The sequence below is a fragment of the Tupaia chinensis genome, unplaced genomic scaffold (assembly GCF_000334495.1).
Source record: "Tupaia chinensis unplaced genomic scaffold, TupChi_1.0 Scaffold000182_1, whole genome shotgun sequence".
NCBI classification, from domain to species: domain Eukaryota; kingdom Metazoa; phylum Chordata; class Mammalia; order Scandentia; family Tupaiidae; genus Tupaia; species Tupaia belangeri.
The window spans coordinates 1,646,293-1,666,075 of NW_006159657.1; the positions used below are offsets into that span (position 1 = coordinate 1,646,293).

Consider the following 19,783-nt stretch of genomic DNA (forward strand, 5'->3'; position numbering starts at 1 on the left):
CCACACCCAGAGAAGTCTAAAGAACCTTTTAGATGCAGGGCAGGGATTGGACTTTACTAATTGGGGTCAAGATGTTTCTTGAAGTCCATCAGATGTGTCTGTTGGAACGCCCCTAGTAATTTCCACCCTTGCTCTGTCTGCAGCCAAGGTCAGGGAAAGACAAGTTACAAGGTTCTGCCAAACCCCAAAAGAGCATGTGGTGTTTGCTCAGCGCATGTCCCCACACCTCAGACTCTCTCTCTTAAATGTGTCCCCACATTACAATATAGGGGAAATACTACCCAAATGAATTAAATTTAGTGCAATTCTTATCAAAATACCAGTGACATTCTTCACATAAATAGAAAAAAAAAAGTAAAAAAGTTCAGAATCAAAGAAGATTCCACATCACCCAGGCAATGCTGTGGAAAAAGAATAAAGTTGGCCAAATTGCACTACCTGACTTAAAGATGCATTGCACAGCCATATGAACCAAAGCAGCTTGGTAGGGGCACAAAAATAGTACTGGCACAGCCTGGTACTAATGCATAAACCAGTGGAATAGAATAGAGAATCCAGATATAAATCTAGTAACATACAGCCAACTGATTTATTTTTGACAAAGATCCCAAGACAATCCAGTTGAATGAAGATAGCATTTCCTATACATGTTGCTAGGAAAACTAGACATCCACGTGCAGAAGAATGTACCTCTCTTTTAGCATTTACAAAAATCAACACAAAATGGGTTAAAAACTTAAATATAAAGTTCAAAACTTTGAAAATTCTTGAAAGAATGGGAGAATATCTTCAAGATATTGGATTAGGCAAAGATTTCTTAAATAAGACTCCTTAAACATGGACATCAACACCAAAAATAAACTGTTGGGGTTGTGTCAAACAAAAAACCTATACAGCAAAGAAAACAATAAGCAGAATAAAGAAACAAGCCACAGATTGGAAGGAAATATTTGCATATTGCAGATAAGGGATTGATAACCAGAATACATAAAGAACTCAACTCACCTTCAAAAGTCTAATCATCCACTCAAGAAAATGGACAATCAACCTGAATAGATACCTCTCAGAAAGATAAATGGCTAAAAAGCATGTGAAAAAATGTTCAATCTCTTTTGTCACAAGGGAAATGAAGATCAAACCCACAATGAAGTATCCCCTAAGCCCAGTCAGAATGGCTGTGACTAGAGGGTTGGAGGGGAAACAAATGTTGGTGAGACTGCACAGAAATGGGAACCCTTGCACACTACTGGTGAGAATGTAAATTAATACACTATGTGAAAAGTAGTATGGTGGTTAAGGCACTGGATTCCCACATGGCTTGAAAATTATGCTGGCCGTATGTACATGCATGCCCAAAATCTTGAGAACGGAAGAGAAAGGATTACAGCATGACCATTTCGTGTGTGTGTATTGGGGGGGGGTGATTTCTCACTTTTGCTCTCTCTCTTTGTCTCTCCGGTGAGCACATGCAACCTGTAACAAAAACTAAATCTAAAAATAGGAGTACTATTTGACCAGTAATCCTACTTTAAGATATATACACAAAGAACAGGAAATCACTGTTTGAGAGACATTCCTCTTAAGACAAGGAAATCAGCCTAAGTGTCCAACAACTGATGAATGTATAAAGAAAATATGACACATATGTTCAATGGAATACTACTCGACCATAAAGAGCAACAGTACCCTGACATGACAAAATGGATGAGCCTAGTAGATTTAATGCTAAGTGAAATAAACTAAGAAAAATAACAAACGCTGTATGTCTCCCATTATCTCTAGCAGAAGCTAAAGGTCTCAACAGTTTAAAAGCAGAGAGAATAATTCTAGATCCCATAGAAGTTGCACAGGGAGATGTGAATGGGGAGTGTTTGGAGAAAATGATTACCCAACACAATACATTTATTCCTGACTTGATTATTAGACACTGTATACATGCTTTCAAAAAGCTATACTATAGGGACCAATAGGTGACATGGTGGTTAAGGTGCTGGATTTCTATGTGGCTGACCACAGTTTGAGTCCCAGACCCAGAGGCTTGAAAATCATGTTAAGCAAGTGTGCACATGTGCCCAAGATCCCGAGAGAGGAATGGAGGAGAAGGGATTGTGGCGTGGCCATCCCCCTGGGGAGTGATTTCTCACTTTCGCTCTTTCAGCCTCTTTCTGTCTATCTGTGGTGAGCACACATGTCCTAATGACAATAACCTAAAAAACGAAATGCTGGAAAACCTTATTGTAACCCACAGAGGTATATAATGATTATATGTAAACCAGAAATCCAATTTAAAGTATAGGGGGAAAATTGGCCTGCACTACCAGAAATTTAAAGGAATTTCTTTAGGCCGAAGGAAAATATTGAGTTGTCAGAAAAGTCATGACACATTTCTGCATAGAAAAATATGCATAACTTTCCTGACACCCAAGAGGTAGTACCTGGCAGAAATGTGAAAAAGATGTAGAGTACTAGAATTTGTAATGATATGTGGGTAAACAGAAGATAATCTATGTGTATAGCATGTATGCACACATAAACATACATCTATCATACTATTTTTATAGTATTTCTGTGTACAGGCAAAAAACAATTGGAATTTGAAATTTAAAATCAGTACAATTTATAATACTTTTCAAGAACATGATATCCTTAGGGATAAACTGAATTATGTATAAAGCCCAATTTAAGAATACAAAATACTGGGACCAGCAGATATTGTAATGGTTATGTTGCTGGACTCCCACGTAGTTGACAACGGTTCAAGTCCCAGACCCAGGACATGTTTTTTTTAATTTTACTTTTTCTTTATTCCGGATAAGAGTGCATGTGAGCAAGAGAAAGCATGCAAGAAAGCACTGTCCACAGGCCCTGATTGTGCTGGGATTCCCTTCCTCCAGTCCTCCAGCTCACTGGATCCTGGCCACTTATATGTGTGCCTGATATGTTTCATGCTGGCCAGGCCAGGAATAGGGAAAGTGGTGGCCACGTGGGATCCAGCCTCTCTCATGTGTTACTGCTGTGACACAGAGCCAGCCCAACTTGACAATTTTAAGCTTGAAAGTGCATCCCTACTTGCTGTGGTTTACTCCACCATTTAGAAAACATGGATGTCTTTTAATCTGTCAAAAGTATTTCTTCGATGGTAGCTCATGTCTCGTAATGGCGCTAAAGCTCACCCCAGGTGCAAGTGCATTCACGCCAAAACTCTCAAGAGGAGAACGGAGGAGGAAGGATAGTGGTGTGGCCATCCCCCCTGGGGTGTGATTTTTCACTTTCTGTCTGTCTTTCTCTCTGGCAAGCATACATGCCCTGTTGCAAACATCTTTCTCTAAAAAACAAAGTATTACTGAAAAATTATAAGAATGATGAGACGTATCATGTTCATGAATTATAATATTCATTTTTGTTAAAATGTCTTCACCCCAAATAATTGTACATGTTTAATACAATTTCAGTCAAAATTCCTGCAGCCTTTCTCATAGAATGGAACAAATAGGTTAAAAGCTTATATGAAAATGTGAAGACCTTGCAAATGTAAACAGTGTTACGATAAAAGAACAAAGTCAGAAAACTTATACCATCTGAGATCAAAACTTACTATAAAGCTGTGGTAATTAAGGCAGTAGTATTGGTAAGGAGATAGGCAGATTAGTGTGGAGACTAAAAAAAATACACATGTAGTCCAGTGGCATACAGAAGTGCCAAGTTATTTAATAGGGTAAAGATGTTCTTTTCAATAAACATCATCACTTGAATTACTAGAGGGAAGAAGTGAACCTTCGCTCATCACACCATATATGGAAATTAGTTTAAAATGGATCATAAACTTAAATACCAACCTAAAAATAAGATATATACAAGAAAATGTCATAATTATACTGCATAGAAAATACATCTAGCATTTTAATGAATTTAATCGTCATCTCACAGTTTTCCTAACAAGATTCTGACAAAATTTTAAACTCATAAGTATGGAGTTGGTCAAAATAGTAGTCAAAAATGATCTGGTTTAAAATATTTTTATAACTTTAATTAGCATTTATCATTATTGCCTCTGTTTGCAGAGTTTGTGGTAGATATTGTTAGTGTATTGATACAGACTAGTGGCTTTGTTTTGTTTTTGGCATTTTTTTTTTTTCCGTAGAGGTTTTTGCTATAGGGCGTGTTCACTCACCAGAAAGACAGAGAGACAGAAATCGAGAAATCACCCCCCAGGGGGGATGGTCACGCTGCAATCCCTTCTCCTCCATTCTCCTCTCAGGATCTTGGGCATGCATGCAAACGCGCCCAGCATGAGTTTAAGCCACCAGGTCCGGACTCGAACCGTGGTCGACTACATGGGAGTCCAGCGACATAGCCATTAAGCTAACTGCTGGTCCCATGTTTTGTTTTGTTTTTGAGAGAAAGATATTTGCTATAGGGCATGTGCGCTTACTGGGAAGACAGAGGCAAGAAATCACCCCCTAAGGAGGATGACTACAACTCAGTCCCTTCTCTATTCTCTCAGGATTTGAGACACACACACACATGTGTCCAGTATGAGTTTGAAGCCGCTGGATCTGGGACTTAAACTGCAGTCAGTCATGTGAGAGTCCAGACCGTTAACCACTATCTACCTGCTGACTCCAGTAGTGTCATTTTTTTTGTTGTTTGTTTTATTTATCTTTGATTCCATGAGAAAGATAAAAATAGATGACAGGCACCTCCAACGGTGTTTCCACTCTGCAATTTACCCCCAGTCTCAGTCATCCAGATCACAAGCATGAGCATGCCTGTCATGCTCAAGCACACCCCAAGATGTGAGCCCACTATCTTTCTATGTAGATCTACTTGTATTACCACTGTACCACTGTCTACCTTTGTTTATTGTAGTCCTGTGTCTTTGTCAAAGTGTCTTCATGGGTTGTCATTGGTTTATTTGTAGTAGAGTGTTTTTTGCATATTTTGTACTTTTATGTATTTGTATATTTGGATTCATTGTGATTAGATCTTTTTTAAGTTTTATGGGTCTATTATTGCTGGAGTTGCATGAATGATTGGTCATATAATTGAACTAATAATACATGGAATTTCTTAGATGTTTGGCTTTATTATGTCCATTTCCCCCCCACAATTAAAACATATTATAAGTGTTAAGTTTGAGGAATTGTAACCACTAATTGCATGTTTAAACCTGGTAATGCATGTTTATTTTAGTTTTGTTTTCCTTTTTTTTTTATCATTTTAGTAACGATGATGTTTTGTTGGTTTCTGTGGAAAGTCCTAATTTGACAACTCCAATTACACCAACTCCAACAGGTATTTTAAGTTGACTAGAATACGATCTATCAAATTAGAAAGCCTTAAATCAGTATTTGTCTAAAGTATCTTTTAATAAAATAAAAATTTTAAGTCTATTTTCAAAAATATTCTAATTTATATCTATGATTATTACCTAAATAAATGATTTCATAGTATTCCATTTGCATTTCTTTTTAACCTTGTGTTTAATCAGTTCATTGCTTGTTCTTTATCATGTTTGAGTAGTTTTCCATTATAAAACTTTGTAATTTTCATGTACATTATTTTTTAATTGTTTATCCTTGCCTTCTGTTGGTGGTAATGGTAGCTCTTTGGTGCCTTTTTTTTTTTTTTTTTGGGGGCCTTCCTTTCTTTTTTGGAACTTAAAAAAAAAAAAAAAAAAAAAAACCTTTTTATCTTACCTGTTAAGGAATCTCATAGTTTATTTTAGATTTAAAGTTTGCTTATTCTTTATTTTCTTTTATATTTTAAACTTTTGATCATTTGGTAATACCTTTGTTGCTTTTTAGAGTTTATGTCTTATACTTAAGTATAAAAATTTTAGCTGTAGGAGCCAGCAGGTGATGTGGTAGTTAAGGTGCTGCATTCCCACATGGCTGCCCATGGTTCGAATCCCAGACCTAGCAGCTTGAATGTGTGCATGTCCACAATCCCAAGAGGAGGATAGAGAAGAAGAGATTGCAGTGTGGCCATCATCCAATGGGGGATGATTTTTTTTTTTTCTGAGAGTTTTTTTTGCCACAGGACATGTGCGCTAGCCAGAAAGACAGAGAGAGACAGAGAGACAGAAATCACCCCCCAGGGGGGATGGCCACACTGCAATCCCTTCTCTTCCATTCTCCTCTCAGGATCTTGGGCACACATGCACACATGCCCAGTGTGAGTCTAAGCCACCAGGTCCAGGACTTCAACCGTAGCTGACTACGTGGGAGTTCAGTGACATAGCCATTACACCAACTGCTGGTCCCTTCGGGGGATGATTTTTTTACTTTTTCCTTTCTCTCTCTCTCTCTGTTTTTCTCCAGTGAGTACACATACCCTATGACTGAAAGGAAAAAAAAAATGTAAACTTATAAAACAAATTTCTTTCTCCTCAAAATAGCCATCTTTTTTAAAAAGAATTATTTTATTTAATTTTATTCATCATTGTTGTTTATTTATATAAATTTGAGCAGAGAGTGACACAGAGAGAGAGGGGAAAAGTGAGAAAGCAAGCTGCCATGTCCAGGACTCAAACCATAGTCAACTATGTGGGAGTCCAGCATCCCAACCACTGCATCATATGCCAGCCCCCAAAATAGCCATCTTATTTGGCCTATAATTTCTTATCCAAAATTTCCTGTTTTTATTTTATTTTTAATTATATTAGAGTATTTGTATCTTGATTTCAGAAAGTTTTCTTTTTAAGAATTATTTTTTTAACTTTAATTATTTATTTATTTTAATTTGACCAGAGAGGGACAGAGAGAGAGAGAGAAAAAGTGAGAAAGCAAGCTGCCAGGTCTGGGACTCAAACTGTGGTTGGCCCTGTGGGAGTCCAGCACCCTTAACCACCATGCCACCTGCTGGCCCCCCCCTTTTTTAAAGAATTATTTTATTTAACTTTACTTATTTATGTATTTTAATTTGACCAGAGAGGGACAGAGAAAGAGAGAAAGAGAAAGTGAGAAAACAAGCAATTTCAGAAAGTTTTAAATCCACTTATAAAGCTACTTAATTTACCCATTGACTTGGCTGTTAAGATTATATGATTCAAAGAGTTATAAAATGCATTCATCTGTCACTTTCTTCTGGTTGCGAAAGTGTACTCTTCAGCTATCTTAGACAGTCTTTTCTAAAGATACTGTGAACAAAAAAAATATGCATTTCCAAGTTTATTTTCTCAAATGCTAAGATAATCTCCAGATATATTTTCAATAGAAGTGTTATTAGGGACCAGAAGATGGCACAATGGTTACACTGCTGGACTCCCCCATAGTCAACCAGGGTTCTAGTCTTGGACCTGGTGGCTTAAACTCATGCTGGGCACCTGTGCGTATGTGCCCAGAATCCTAAGAAGAGACTAGAGGAGAAAGGATTGTAATGAGGCCATGCCCCAGGTGGGTAATTTCTTGCTTTTTGTCTCTGGTGAGCACATGTGCCCTATAGCTAAAATGTCTCATTAAAAAAATAAAATAGAAGTGTTATTATCTAGCAGAGATAAAGAGTATTCTTTATCTAAAGTGCTTGAGACCAGGGTCTTTCAGATTTAAAAGTTTTCCAGATTTTGGAATATTAACATATACATAATGATGAAACCAAAATATAAATACAAAATTCATTTATATTACATATGTATCTTATACACATAGCATGAAGGTAATTTCATATAATTTATGTATGAAACTGTCTGTAGGAGTGCTTGTGTTGGAGAATCTGGGTGGTTATGAAAAAGAGATATCACATCTGAAGGAGGCTGACAGAGTCTATTTTCCCTTGGGGATGTTGAGTAAACTGTATTCTGTGCCTCTGATTTGTCATCATATAAGGTATGGATTTTTTAACTTGTGCATCATGTCAGTGCTGAAAATGTTTCAGATCTTGGAGCATTTCATATTTTAGATTTTTTGATTAGTAGTACTCAACTTGTAGTATAAATGTAAAGCTACAAAAGGAAAAGTCTTTTGATCTCAAATTACATTTTTTTTTTTTTTTTTAGACAGAGATTTTTGCTATAGGGCGTGTGTCCCTGCTGGAGAGAGAGGGAGACTCAGAAAGACAGAAAGCAAAAAATCACCTTGCAGGGAGGATAGCCATACTATAGTCCTTTCTTCTCCATCCTCCTCTTGGGATTTTGGGTACACACGTACACATGCCCAGCACGAGTTTCAAGTTATCAGATCAGGGACTCGAACCATAGTCGGCCATGTGGAAGTCCATTACACCATCTGGTGGTCCCACCAAATTACTTTTTTTTTTTTTGGAGAGGTTTCTGTTATCGGGCATGTGTGCTCGCCAGAAAGACAGAGAGAGACAGAGAGACAGCAAGTGAGAAATCATCCCCCCCGGGGAGACGGTCATGCTGCAATCCCTTCTCCATTCTCCTCTCGGGATCTTGGGCACACACGCACACGTGCCTGGTATGAATTTAAGCTTCCAGGTCTGGGACTAACTGGTTGACTACATGGGAGTACTGTGACATAGTCATTACACCAACTGCTGTTCCCCAAATTACATTTTTTTTAAACTGCATTGCCAGTCTTTGAAATTGGTAAAGTGAAGTGAGTTTTTTTTTTTTAAAGGTTTTTGCCATAGGGCACATGTGCTTCCTGGAGAGAGAGAGAGACTGTGAGAAAGTGGGAAATCACCCCCTAGGAGGATGGCACACTGCAATCCCTTCTCCATTCTCCTCCTGGGATTTAGGGGGGATACATGAATACATACCCAACATGATCTTCAAGTCGCCAGATCTAGGACTCAAATTATGGTTAGCCATGTGGGAGTCCAGCACTTTAACCACTACACCTCCTGCTGGCCACAAGGTGCTTTTTATGAGTACATAATTAAGAGCTATTTAACATCTCTTGTTACTGTGTTTCAGCATTCATATATTACAGAGTCCATAATATTGAATAGTTTAATATACTTGTCAAATATATTCATATTTTAATAATTTTCTTTTAGAAATTAGAAAAATTACATCAGGAAATTCCAGCAATTCACCTTATGCTGAAGCTGAAGTTATGGTGGGTAGTAAATAGTTTCTGAATATTGTTCATTTAAATATACTAGTTCTAGGAATTTTAGTGTTGCTATAAGTTAGATAACTTCATTTTGTCATTTATTCTTTTTTTCTTCTAGAGGTTTTTTTGCCATAGGGCACATGTGCTTGCCAGAAAGAGAGACAGAGATAGAGGAAAAGTGAGAAATCACCTCTCCCAGGGGGGATGACCATGCCGCAATCCTATCTCCTTCATTCTCCTCCTGGGATCTTGGGCACACATGCACACATGCCCGGCATGAGTTTCAAGTTCCTGGGTCTGTGACTCAAACTGCACTCAACTCTGTGAGAGTCCAGCGACAAGCACCATGCCATCTGCTGGTCCTAATTCTTTGGGAGAGAAATTATAACAATAACCAGGTTCTAGTCCAGTTTACACATTGAACATATTCATTTACTAAACCTATTTTAATATTTTATAAGAAGTTTCTTTCCGTGGAAGAGTTAAATTAAACCATAAGAGTTAAATTAAACCATAAACAGAGCATTTTCAATCTCTAGCTTCTTAAAAGGTAATTTAAGATTATATGTATTTCTCTAAAAACGTTTTTTTCTCCTATTGAGGCAAACCTTTTTTTTTTTCAGATTGTAGAAAAGAATAAACTTGATTCTGTGATCGATTTGACAAAAGAAGATCTATCTAGCTACAACACAGGTAATGGATTTTGTAAAATCTGTAAGATTATTCACTTATTTCTTCTCTGAGGGAGAGAAATATAGACAGAGACAAGTATTCCCAACAGGGACTCCATGCTGCACTTGACTCCCAGTCTTAAGCCAGCTTGGATGGTATGCACATTCATGTACCTGGCTTGCTCAGGAGAGTCCTAAGACCCTTTTCATGTCTAGTTACATGACCACTTTACTACTACTACCTGATCCTATGTAGTTTTATCACATGTAGAATTGTGTAATTGCCACCACAATCAAAGTACTGAACTGTTCTATCTCAAGGTTTCCTTATGCTACCCCTTTGTAGCTACACCTACTTCCTGCCTATATCCCTAAACCCTGGCAATTACTAATCAGCAATTCATCATAGTAACTATGATATTTCATGAATGTTATATAAATGTGATGATAGAATATGTATCCTTCTGAGATTGGCTTCTTTCATTCAGCATAATTCTTTTCGGGGTCATCCACGTTGTAATTAGCAAGTAGGTATTCTTTTTATTGCCAAATAGTAGCCCATGGTATATGTATGTATCATCATTTGTTTATCCATTCACCTATTAAAAGACACCTATTGGGACCAGCAGTTAGCGTAATGGCTATTTCACTGAACTCCCATGTAGCTGACCGCAGTTCGAGTCCTGGACCCAGTGGCTTAAACTCATGCCAGGCATGTGTGCATGAGTGCCCAAGATCCCAAGAGGAGAATGGAGAAGGGATTGCGCTGTGGCCATCCCTCCTGGAAGGTGATTTCTCACTTTCTATCTCTCTGTCTGCCTTTGTCTTTCTGGTGAGTGCACGTGCCCTATTGCAAAAACTTCTCAAAAAAAAAAAAAAGACACCTTTAGGTCATCAGAAAAATCATGACATATTTTTCTTTGCAAAAATGTGTCATGACTTTCCCAACAACCCAATATGCTAATTGGAGCTGTTATGGGTCTCTTTTATTCCTGTGGCAAAGATTTGTTTTAATAACCTTAACTATAGTGATTAACAGGAGACACACACAAATAAGAACTGGGACATAGGATAGGGTCAGTAGGTGGCTTGGTATTTAAGGCACTGGACTCCCACATGCCTGACCATGGTTCAAGTCCTGGACTCAGTGGCTTCAAAATCACACAGAGTACATGTGTGTGTATGCCCAAAATCTAAAAGGAGAATAGAGGACAAGGGATTGTGGAGTGGCCAGGGATATTTCTTACTTTCCCTCTCACTGTCTCTCTCCAGCAAGCACATGCATCCTATGAAAATATAAACGGAAAGTAACAGCAAGGCTATATAAATAAGATTAAAGCCAAAAGAAGTAAAATACAATTGTCTCATTTAAATTTAATGAAAAGTATAAACCTGGGACTAGCAGTTAGCATAATGGCTATGTCGCTGAACTCCCATGTAGTCGACCGCAGTTCGAGTCCAGGACCCGGTGGCTTAAACTCACACCAGGGGCATGTGCATGCCCAAGATCCCAAGAGGAGAATGGAGGAGAAAGGACTGTGGCGTGGTCATCCCCCCTGGGGGGTGATTTCTCACTTTCTGTCTCTCTGTCTCTCTCTGTCTTTTTGGCAAGCGCATACGCCCTATAGCAAAAACCTCTTCCTCCCCCCAAAAAAGTATAAGCCTATATATCCAAGATGTTCAATAAACTCCAAGAGGATAAACACAAAGAAAATCATATATGGTGGTATATCATAATCAAATTCCTGAAAGCCGGAGATAAAGAGAAAAATGAAGGTAAAATACAGACAGAAGAACAAAGAATTCACAGGTTTTTTTTGGCTAGTCCTATGCAAATCATAAGACAATTGAAATAATCATTAAAAGGTCTGAGGAAAATAAATATCCATTTAGAATTTTATATCAAATATTTCAAAAATTCATTTCAAAAATGAAGGCAAATTAAGATTTTTCTCAGATATACAAACTTTGTTGCCAACAGACCTTCACATCAGAAATAATGGAAGTCCTTCAAGTGATAGGAAAATGATATTAGTTGGAAAGTGACTATACACAAAGAAATATTAACACCATATTATGGAGTTTATAACATGTAGAAGTTAATGTGTGACACCAATAGTGCAAAATGATGGTCAGAGAAATGAAAATATGCTATTGAAAGGATCCCACAGTAAATAACAGTGGTGTATGACATTTGAAGATAGATTATGATAAATTAAAGATATATATGATAATCCTAGAATGATCTTTCTTTTTTTTAAGTGAAGCTAGAGCTGATATACTAATAGTGGAAATAAAATGGAATTTTACAAATCCTGAGTCCAGGAGAAGTCACAGAAAACCAAAGAACAAATGAGACTAATAAAAAGCAAAAGGCAAGGTAATAAATAAATTTAAATCTTACAAATAATTTAAACACCTATTAAAAAGTAGATATTGTTAGACTGTTTAACAGAAAACAAGACTCAACTTATATGAGAACTAGAAGAGATGTACTTTAAATATACAAGTAGGTAAAAATTAAAAGGATGGAAGTAAATAAAACCAGGTAAGAATATAAAAACACTAATTAGGAAAGTTAGAGTGGGTATATTATTATGGGCAAAATAGGTTTTAGAACAAGTAATGTTTCCAAGTTTAAAGAAGGTTGTTTTGAGCCAACCCACAGCCCTTGTGATTAAGGGAACTGGATCCCACATGTCTGACCACAGTTCAGATTCAGCCCTGGAGGCTTACTGAACATACAGAGCCGTGTGTGTGTGTGTGTGTGCCCAGATCTCAACAGGATAGAGAAATGGAGGAGAACAAATTGCATCATAATGATGCTCCACTGGGAGGTGCTTTATTCCTTTCTCTCTCTGTGGTGAGTGCACATACTCCCTGACAGTTAATAAAAGAAAAAGAAAAAAAGATGACAGTTTTCATAATGATAAAGTAGTCTTATCAGCAAGATTTAATAAACCTATATGTGTACATGATGCAGGATATTACAGTGAGTGTGGGCGAGTGTGGGCCCAGTGTCAGTGCCAGATTCAGGATTGCTAGATGGCCCGGTTCTTGTATGCTCATGAAGAATTAGAGATGCGGACAAAGAGTGGGGATAGCAAAGTGGAGTTTATTTAAAGAGAGGAAAGGTTCTCTCAGGGAGGGGTCCTGAAAAAGAGTTACTGAAAAGGAGCTAAGGTGAGGGGTTTTTAATCTCAGCAAGGAAGGTCTTATGTATGCATTTCTTTAGAGGCAGGAGTGACCCATTATTGTCTTGGTCAGAAGGGGCTTTCTTTGTGCTTGTTCTCAGGAGGAATTTATCTCATCAAGGGAACTAGTGTTAACTTTGTGAATTATTGTCCAAGGCCTTAATAGGACTTTCTGAAATGAGGGGCAGGAGGAATTCCTGGACCACAAAGACCTTTATCTCTGTTCTAAAATGTGGTAGGGCATGAAAGAAGCCTCTGTTATTTGTTCTGTTTGCCCTAATTAACTACTTTGAGAATCATTGTGAGTGTTTCCTTGTGAGCATACAGTTCAGTAAGAGCTGAGCTGCTGCTGAGCTGTTGCATCTTCATCTTAAAGCTTAACCATTTTGTGATTCCATTTTGGGCCTATGCCCTAACTATATTTTGATGTCCCTGTTCCTACTGCATATGCACTTAATTGTAAAGTTTCAAAATACCTGGTGGAAAAACTTATAAGATCACAAGGATAAACAGAAAATTAAACAATTGAAGGTCCCAGGATTCCTTCTCAGTAATTGAGATGATCTGATCTGATCTGACAAAGTCAGAAAGCTATGAAGCCAATGGAATATTATCAACCAACATAATCTGATTGACTTTTATAGAGCACTCAAACCAACCATCACAGAATATACATTCTTTTTTTTTGGAGAGACTTTTTGCTATAGGGTGGGTGTGCTCACCAGACAGACAGAGAGAGACATAGAGACAGAAAGCGAGAAATCACCCCCCAGGGGGGATGGTCACGCCGCAATCCCTTCTCCTCCATTCTCCTCTCAGGATCTTGGGCACGCACATACACATGCCTGGTGTGAGTTTAAGCCACCGGGACCTGGACTCGAAATGTGGTCGACTACATGCAAGTCCAGAAACGTAGTCATGCCAACTGCTGGTCCCCAGAATATATATTCTTTTTATCTTGTTGTTTTTGTTTAATTTGGGGTTAGGATGCATATGCTTTCTGGAGAGACAAAGAGGGAAACTGAGAAAGCACCCCCTGGGGGAATAACTACACTGCAATTTCTTCTCCTTCATTTTTCTATTGAGACTTTAGGCACACACATATGTGTACATGGTGTTTTTTCAAGCCACCAAGTCCAGGGCTTAAATCACACAATTGGGCATATGGGATTCAGCCACTGGCTGGCGTAAAAATAGACATTCTTTTCCCAGTCCTCACACCATCAGGACATCTGCCTTTGATGGCCTTGCTGCATGGCAAGCTGTTTGCGGCTGGGAGAGACCCTGTAGAATGTGGCTCTTCCTCTCCCCCACATGCCTTTGGAACTCTCAGGTGTGTTCATTGGGACTTGGAGAAGCCCATCTTTCCCTGGTCCCCATGTCATCGGGACATCCGCCACTGTGACGGACCTGGCTGCACTGAGCGGCAGGGACACTGAGCTACAGAGAGACAGTGACTCATCCCCTGCCATATGCCTCTGAATTTTCAGACTTCAGCATTTCCTGAAGCGACTCCTTCTCTCTTCCATAACTGAAGCTCAGAAGCTCACCTTAAGGTTACCTGTTTTCTAGAAATTGGGAGGACTTTGGATGATTTAAGTTAAGACACAACAGTGCAGATTTGCTTGGTGTGCATCAGGGAGGTAGAGCAGCAGAGAGATTGCCGATCACCACTTCCTGCTCATCTTTGAACACTCAGAATTAACTTGAAGAATTTAGGAAGAAATGTATAATTCACCTGATGACTACAAACTATCGCAGAGGTACAAAGCATGAGAAACCAAGAAAATATCTCTCCCCCAAGGGAAAACATCCATTCCTTATCAGCCACAGACCATACTATGGAACTCGTGAAAAAGTCAGATAAAAAATCAGAGTATTTATAGCACAGAACTAAATGAAATGCAAGAGAAAAGAGACAACAGGGACCAGCAGATGGCGTAATGGCTATGTTGCTGGACTCCCATGTTGCTGTGGTTCAAGTCCCGGATCCAGTGGCTTAAACTCAACGCTAGGTGCGTGTGCCTGCATACCCAAGACCCTGAGAGGAGAATGAAGAAGGGATTGAGGCATGGCCATCCCCCTGGGGGTGATTTCTTATTTCTATCTCTCTGTCTTTCTGGCAAGTGCACGTGCCCTATAGCAAAAACCTCTCAGGGAAAAAAAAAAAAAACAAAAACAGAAAAGAGACAGCAGACTCTAGAAGATGCAAGAGAAAAGAGACAGTGAGCTCCAGGAGATGACAAAGTCCTTTCACTATTTGAAAGAAGTAATAGACACTATAAAAAAAAGAATCAAACTAAATTGTTAGAGATGAAGACTATAATACAGGAAATCAAAACTTTCCTCAAAAGTATTAAAAGCAGATTAGATCACACAGATGATCAAATCTCAAATGTAGAAGAAAAAACTTCTGACCTAGAAAATGTTACTGGGGCCAGCAGGTGACGTGGTGGTTAAGGTGCTAGACACTCCCACATGGCCAACCATGGTTCAAGTCCTGGACCTGGTGGCTTGCTTTCTCACTTTCCCTCTTTCTCTCTCTGTGCCTCTCTCTGGTCCAATTAAAAATGAATTAATGAATAAATATAATAAATAAATAATTCTTTAAAAAAAGAAAAAAATTATCAAAAAGACTGAGAAAATAACCAAGAAGATGACAATATATGAGAAATGCTAGATTACATTAAGCGCTCAAAAACCTGGATAATTGGTATCCCAAAAGGTGAAGAAAATAATAAGGGCTTTGATAATCTATTCCATGAAACTGTGGAAGAAAACTTTCCAAACTTCGAGTAGCATTCAGAAATCCAGACCCAAAAAATGCATAGGCTCCCAAATAGAAGCAACCCAAGATCTTCATAGCACATCATAGCCAGATTGACCAAAACCACAGACAAAGAGAAGATAGTAAAATTAGCAAGAGAGAAATGTCAAGTTTACTTACAAAGGTTATCCCATCAGGTTAGCATCGCATCTCTCATTGGAAACAATGCAGGCAAAAAAAGAATGAGGCAATATATTCAAAGTGTTCATTGAAAAACAATTTCAACCAAGATTACTTGGAGAATGGTCTGTGGCTTGGCCATTCCCATTGGCTTGAGGAGTTATTTCTCTGTGGCCTATAGCTAAAAATTTAAAAAGAAAGAAAATCCACGCACTCAGTTTTGTTGTTTTTCCTTTTTTTCTCTCTCTTTTTCTTTTCCCCTGATTTCTCTATGCAGTAGAGCTGTACCAGCAACAATTATAGTTCAGAACTGAACTTTTTAGACACCAGGGATGAAAAGACCACCTTTCCTTCCCAGTCCTCTACTGTGCCCTCGGCTATTCTTGGGCACAAATGCTTCACATAGCTATGGACACAGCGTTTTCCTGGAACCTAGGGGCAGAGGGTTCTTGCATTCATGTAACAGATCCATTTTTCTCACTCAAGGAAATCAGTTATTTCTTGATTCAAGTGGAATTGGCTTTTCCCTTTCAAGTTCTGATTCCCACCCTCAGTCTTGGATCCAGCCAAACAGGTGGAGATTCTGCACGGAGTGAGCCTCCCTGAGCCCTCTGAGAGAGCTCAAAGCACCTCTCAGGAAGAAAGCTAAAGTTCATTCAGCAGTCTCAGCTGTGATTCTTTTCTCAGCGAAACATGAAGATGTTTCCTGCAGAGTGTGGACTAGTCATAAAGTCCAGAGGTTCAAGGACAGTTGCCCCTATTTCTTTCTGTCATTTAGGCCTCTGTTTCCCAGAATCCTTATGAGAGGTACCAGTATTCTGGCTTTAGACATACCCTCTGCTAGTGGCGTGTTTGAGAAGTAGTGGTTATGCTGCTCTCTAGCTGTATGACTTGAGCATTTGCTTAATCTCTCTAAGCTTTAAATTTCTCATTTGTATGGTGGGTGTAGCCATGCCTACTCTGACTGTTTAGTCAAATAGTCTGAAACAGAACACTGGTGCTCTGATTGATTCTTTCATATCCTGGGCTGAAATCTCAACTCCCAAATAAGTTTTCCCTGTTGGTTTTTGTTTACCTCCGAACCCAACAATGTGTTTAATCTAGGTATTCTGCATATTGAAGACTACTGTGAAAATTCTATCACAGTGTCTTAAAGTTATTGTCAACCTATCTTTTCAGCTCCTTTGCAAGATTATCCTTCATATGGGTAGAAAAGGTAAAACCATTCTTAGAAAAACTTGAAAGAATTTACTAACTCCAGGCCAGCTCTTTAAGAAGTTCTGAAGGTAGTGCTATACCAGGAAAACTAAAGTCAGACACACAGAAATCAGAGAACAGGGGACCAGCAGTTGGCATAATGGCTATGTCCCTGGACTCACATATAGTCGACCGTGGTTCGAGTCCCGGACCTGGTGGCTTAAACTCACGCTGGGCGCATGTACATGCGTGCCCAAGATCCTGAGAAGAGAATGGAGGAGAAGTGACTGTGGCGTGGCCATTCCTCCTGGGGGGTGATTTCTCGCTTTCTTTCTCTCTGTCTCTCTCTGTCTTTCTGGTGAGTGTGCGTGCCCTATAGCAAAAACCTCTTAAAAAAAAAATCAGAGAACAAAAAACAACCAAGAAAATGACTAACTTAATGATAGGAACAAGTCTGGAATTATTGATAATAATGCTGAATCTTTATAGATTAAATTCTCTGATCAAGAGACACAGGCTGACTGAATGGATTTAAAAAAAGAAGAAGAAGAAACCCTCTATCTGTTGCTTATCAGAAATATATCTCATGGATAAAGGCATACATAGACTAAAAGTGAAGGGCTAGAAAAAAGTATTCCATGCAAACAAATGAAAAAAGGGATGGAATTGTGATACTGATTTCAGACAAAACAGGCTTTAAGACAAAAACTAAAAAAAGACAAAGAAGGGCATTATCTAGTAGTAAAAGGGTTAATTCATCAAGAAAATATAACACTTATAAATATCCGTGCACCCAACTCAGGAGCACCCAGATACGTGAAGGAAAGACTGCTAGATCTAAAGGAAAGATAGGTTGCAACACTGTAATCGTTAGGGGATCTTAACACACCATTATCTTCCTTAGACAGATCTAGACAAAGAATAAGCAAACAGATACAGGATCCAAATGATACCATAAATCAAATGGACTTGGCAGGCATCTATTAGAATTTTCCACTCTAAAAAACTCAAAATAAACATTTTTCTCACCCTCACATGGAAGCTTTACAAAGGTTGATCATATGATAGCGCACAAATCAAGATTTTACAGAGTCAAAGGCATAGAAACTATATCAAGCATCTTCTGACCATGATGGAATTAAACTTGATATTTCAGGAAAAAATCCTCAAAAAATACATAAACACATGGGAACTAAACAACCTACTTCAGAATGACTTCTTAACTACCAAAGAAATTAAGACTGAAATTAAAAAATTTATGGAAAGAAACGATAATGAGTACACAAGTTTCCATAATTTATGGGACTTCACAAAAGCAGTCATAAGAGGAAATTTCATAGCAATTAGTGTGCATAAGGCAAAGATGGAAAGGTGGCAAATAGACAACCTAACCATGCATCAGGGAATCGGAAAAACAACAACAAATTTTTTTAAATGAAGAAATAGTAAAGATTTTAACAGAAATAAATGAAATAGAAATCTAACAAACTATGCAGAAATAAATGAAAGCAAAACTGATTGTTTGAAAAGATTAAAAAGGTTCACACACCATTAGCTCGACTGATTAAAAAGAAGAGAGAAAGGAACCAGATTAATCAAATTTGCAGTGGAACAGGTAATATTACAACAGACACAATAGAAATACAAAACATCATTAGAGGATACTATTAATACAACTGTATGCCAACAACCAAGAGAACCTAGATGAGTTGGACAAATTTCCAGCCATATATTATCTTACCAAGAGTGAATCAGGAGGACATAAAAAGCCTGAATAGACTCATGACAAGCAATGAGATTGAATCAGTAATAAATAATCTCCCAAGAAAGAAACGGTCCTAATGACTTCCCCTTTGAATTTTTTTTTTTTTTTTTTTTTTGAGAGGTTTTCGCTATAGGGCGCGTGCACTCACCAGGCAGACAGAGAGAGACGTAGAGACAGAAAGCGAGAAATCACCCCCCAGGAGGGATGGTCACGCCGCAATCCCTTCTCCTCCATTCTCCTCTTGGGATCTTGGGCATGCACGCACACACACCCGGTGTGAGTTCTAAGCCACCAGGTCCGGGATGTTGACTACGTGAGAATCCAGCAACATAGCCATTATGCTAACTGCTGGTTCCCTTCACCTTTGAATTCTACAAAACTTTTAAAGAAGAGTTAACCCCCATTCTACTCAAACTATTTCTAAAGATCCAAAAGAATCCTCCCAAACTCATTTTATGAATCATAAAATCATCATCCTCATCCCCAAAACAGATAAAAGACATGACAAAAAAGGAAAACTACAGACCAATATCTCTGATGAATATAGATGCAAAATTTCTCAACAAGATACTTACAAATCATATCCAACAACATATGAAAAAGATTATTCATCATGACCAGGTAGGCTTTATTCCAAGGATGCAAGTGTACCTCAACATATGCAAAACCATAAATGTAATACACCATATTAACAGAAAGAATGGTAAAAATCATATGATCATTACAATTGATGCAGAAAAAGCATTAGACAAAATATAATAACCCTTCATGATTAAGGCTCTTAGCAAAATCAGCATAGAAGGATCATTTGTCAATACAGTAAAAACTGTATATGAAAACCTTATAGCTAACGTTATACTAAATGGGGGAGAGCTGAAAGCTTTTCCATTAAAAACTGGTACTGGACAAGGCTGCCCACTTTCTCCACTTCTTTTCAATATAGTGCTGGAACTCTTAGCCAGTGCAATAACAAAAGAGAATAATATAAA

General features: G+C 38.3%; 1 protein-coding gene across 3 annotated transcripts in view; it reads left to right on the top strand.

The window, feature by feature from the left end:
- Positions 1-19,783, top strand: part of ATF7IP2 (activating transcription factor 7 interacting protein 2) — a 72,665-nt gene that overhangs the window by 46,194 nt on the left and 6,688 nt on the right. For all 3 annotated transcript variants that reach the window (XM_006146510.2, XM_006146509.2, XM_006146508.2), the window contains exons 7-9: positions 5,225-5,295; positions 8,962-9,023; positions 9,644-9,713. In XM_006146510.2, the coding sequence (XP_006146572.1) occupies positions 5,225-5,295; positions 8,962-9,023; positions 9,644-9,713 (203 nt within the window). The remainder of the gene's footprint in view (positions 1-5,224; positions 5,296-8,961; positions 9,024-9,643; positions 9,714-19,783) is intronic.